Genomic DNA, 3,030 nt, shown 5'->3' with positions numbered 1-3,030 from the left:
ACCAGCGTGCCGGGGAGAAGGAGCAGGGGGAGGAGCTCCAGACTGCCAGTGCGAACGGCCGGCTGGTGATCTGCAAATGCAGGGAGGGAGCGATCTCTGCTGCAGCGGGAAGGAGGGGCTGTCTCTGGCTGTCGGAGCCCGGGGGGAAGTCCGGACATTTAGAAATTCCCCCCGGACGCTATTTTTAGCTCTAAAATCCGGACATGTCCGGGGGAATCCAGACGAATGGTAACCCTAGCAGTGGTTGTTCTCACAGTGAAGCACCCCAGGTTAGAGAGTTGAGGGCACAGCTGTTCAGACCCAGATTGTACCGTGGGGAACGTCACAATTACCCCTTGCTCAGACACCTGGGGGCCCTGGCTTTTGCTGGTCTAGATCGGCAGGCCAGCAAAGCCTCACGGCATTGGCACCCAGGGCGTCTGTTCTTGTTACAGGCAGGGCCGGATTAATGCGGGGCTTTAGGGGCTGCAGCCCAAGGCCTCAGGCTAAGGGGGAGCGCCGCAGGCCAGGATGCAGTCCGTGGCTTCTTTTCACCCAGACTGTGGCAAGTCTCCGCGCCACAGGCCGCACACTGGTCCCCGAGCCTCGGCACACTGGTCCCCCCCCCGAGGCTGGAGCCGCCAGCGCCGGCTTGCCGATGTGCCCCTGCGGCCCCTAGGCGAGGGGCGTTGAGGGAATCTCTGCATGCTGCCCCCGCCCCCAGTGCCAGCTCTGCAGCTCCCATTGGCCGCAGTACCTGTGCACCGCGCAGAGCAGACATGCCGGCCACCTCGGGAAGCAGAGCAGCATGGAGCCAAGGCAGGCAGGGATCCTGCATTAGCCCTGCTGTGCCACTGACCAGGAGCTGCCCGAGGTAAGTGCCTCCTGGCCAAAGCATGCACCATAGACCTCAACCCCCTACCCCAGCCCTGAGCCCCCTCCCGCACCCAAACTCCCACCCAAACCCCACCTGCACCCCAACCCCCATCCCAACCCTGAGCCCCCTCCCGCACCCAAACTCCCACCCAGAGCCCACACTAGGGTTACCATTCGTCTGGATTCTCCCGGATATGTCCAGCTTTTTAGGTTAAAAATAGCGTTCGGGGGGGAATTTGTAAATATCTTAAAATGTCCGGCATTCTCCCCCCCCCTGCACAGCACGGCGCGGGTGATAGGGCGGCCGGCTGGATTGAGCCTCCAGCATGGGGCTCTAGCAGCCAGAGCCTCTCCTCCCCTTTCCCCCTCCTCTCCCCTGCAGCTTCAAATCACTGGCCAGGCGGCCTCCGGCAGCTCTAGAGCTCCTCCCTCCTCCTCTGCTGCCCAGCGTGCCGCACCCTGGGGAGAGCCGGGGCACGGCTGTTCTAACCTGCTTTTGCAGGGGGGAGAAAACTGCCCCGCAGCAGGGAAAACAGAGAGTTTAGCTCCTGTCTGGAGCCCAGGTGTCCGTTTCCTCACGGGGCCCTGGTTGTGCCCTCGCTGGAACGGAGCGGGGGCAGGGGGAGGGTGACTGCGGGGTACTTGACCGATGGAAAGGACGCCTGGCAGCAGTAGCCGTGCCCAGCCTGTTGTGCCCAGATGTTGGGGAAGATTTAAAAAAAACAAAGCCCTAGACAGATGATGGTTAGATGCCTTGGGGGATCCCCCCCATTAATGTATTCTGAAGTCTCCCCACCCCCAGGCCCTCTAAGCCAGTTGTGGCTGTGTCCAGATGCCCCCTGGAGTGTGCCGCGGAGCAGCATGGTAAGGGAGCCAGGGGGTTGGAGAAGGGGCAGGGGGTTTTTGGAGGGGGCAGTCAAGGGACAGGGAGTGGGGGGGGCGTTGGATGGGTTGGAGGTTCTGGAGGGGCCTGTCAGGGGACAGGGGTGTGGAGAGTGGTTGGAGCAGTCAGGGGACAGGGAGCAGGGGAGGTAGATGGGTTGGGGATTCTGGGGGGGTGGCAGTCAGGGCACAGGGAGTGGTTGGATGGGCATGGGAGTCCTGGACGTCTGTCTGGGGGCGGGGGTGTGGATAAGGGTCAGGGCAGTCAGGGGACAGGTAGGGGGTAAGGTCCTAGGGAGGCAGTTAGGATGGGGAGGTGTCTCAGGAGGGGGCAGTCAGGGGACAAGGAGCAGGGGGGGGTTGGGGATTCTGAGGGGGCAGTCAGGGGGCAGGAAGTGGGAGGGAGTGGAAGGGGGCTAGGGCGGGGCTCACCCCCTGTGTCCTCTTTTTTTGATTGTTGAAATATGGTAACCCTAGCCCCCACCTCAAACCTCCTGCCACACCCCAACCCCTGTCCCATCCCTGGCCGCACCCCCCCCCCAGCTAGAGCTGCACCCCCCACACCCCAATCCCCTGCCCCCACCCCCACACTCCAAACCCCCAGGGGCCCACGGGAGAGTTAATCCAGCCGCGTTACAGGACCCCCAGCACGTGGGGAGCAGGGCGCTGTGGGGCCGGACAGTCGTGTGACACCCCCACCCCTGGCGGCCGGGATCACAGCCGGGGCAGGAACACGGAGCGAGCCCCGCCCAGGGAAGGGAAGGGGCAGGAGTGGGTGGGGGAACCAGCGGGCGGGGGGGAGGTAAGAGGGGCCCTTGGGGGAAGAGACTCACGGGGAAGGAGGAGGGGCAGGTCTGGGGAAGGGGAGCACGGTCCGTGGGCGGGAGGGGAGTGGGCATAAGCACACAGCTACATATACTCCGACCCTGGGGTCATGTTTCCCAGAGGCCCCCGCGGTTGAGTCTCTTCCCTTTTCGAGTCCCTCAGCGAACCAGGACTACAGTTCCCAGAAGCTTTGGTGACGTCATCACACGGCGCTCTGGGGCCCGGGACGGTGGCGGGCGCGGGGCTGTGACGTACCCTGGGCAGGAGGGGGCGGGGCCCTGCCGGGGGAACCCGGGGCCGCTGCTGCCACCGCCGCCATGGCCGGGGTGTTCGACATCGACCTGGAGACCGAGGAGGGGAGCGACGGGGACGAACCCGAGCTGGGGGCGGTGAGAGCGGGGGGTGGACAGAGCTACGGACCGGGACCCCCACCTGCCCCCAGGTCCCCCATCTATCCCCTGCCTGGGC

General features: G+C 64.7%; 1 protein-coding gene across 1 annotated transcript in view; it reads left to right on the top strand.

Annotated features, from left to right (window-relative positions):
- Window positions 1–2,839: 2,839 nt before the first annotated feature.
- The window catches only part of RPS6KB2 (ribosomal protein S6 kinase B2), a 9,720-nt gene continuing 9,529 nt past the window's right edge, over window positions 2,840–3,030 (top strand). The window contains exon 1 of the mRNA XM_026650541.2: window positions 2,840–2,951. Within this exon, the coding sequence (XP_026506326.1) occupies window positions 2,880–2,951 (72 nt within the window). The 5' untranslated portion in view covers window positions 2,840–2,879. The remainder of the gene's footprint in view (window positions 2,952–3,030) is intronic.

This window comes from Terrapene carolina, unplaced genomic scaffold, assembly GCF_002925995.2.
Source record: "Terrapene carolina triunguis isolate 2854851 unplaced genomic scaffold, T_m_triunguis-2.0 Scaffold90, whole genome shotgun sequence".
Classification (NCBI taxonomy): domain Eukaryota; kingdom Metazoa; phylum Chordata; order Testudines; family Emydidae; genus Terrapene; species Terrapene triunguis.
This window is presented reverse-complemented; position numbering and strand designations above follow the sequence as displayed.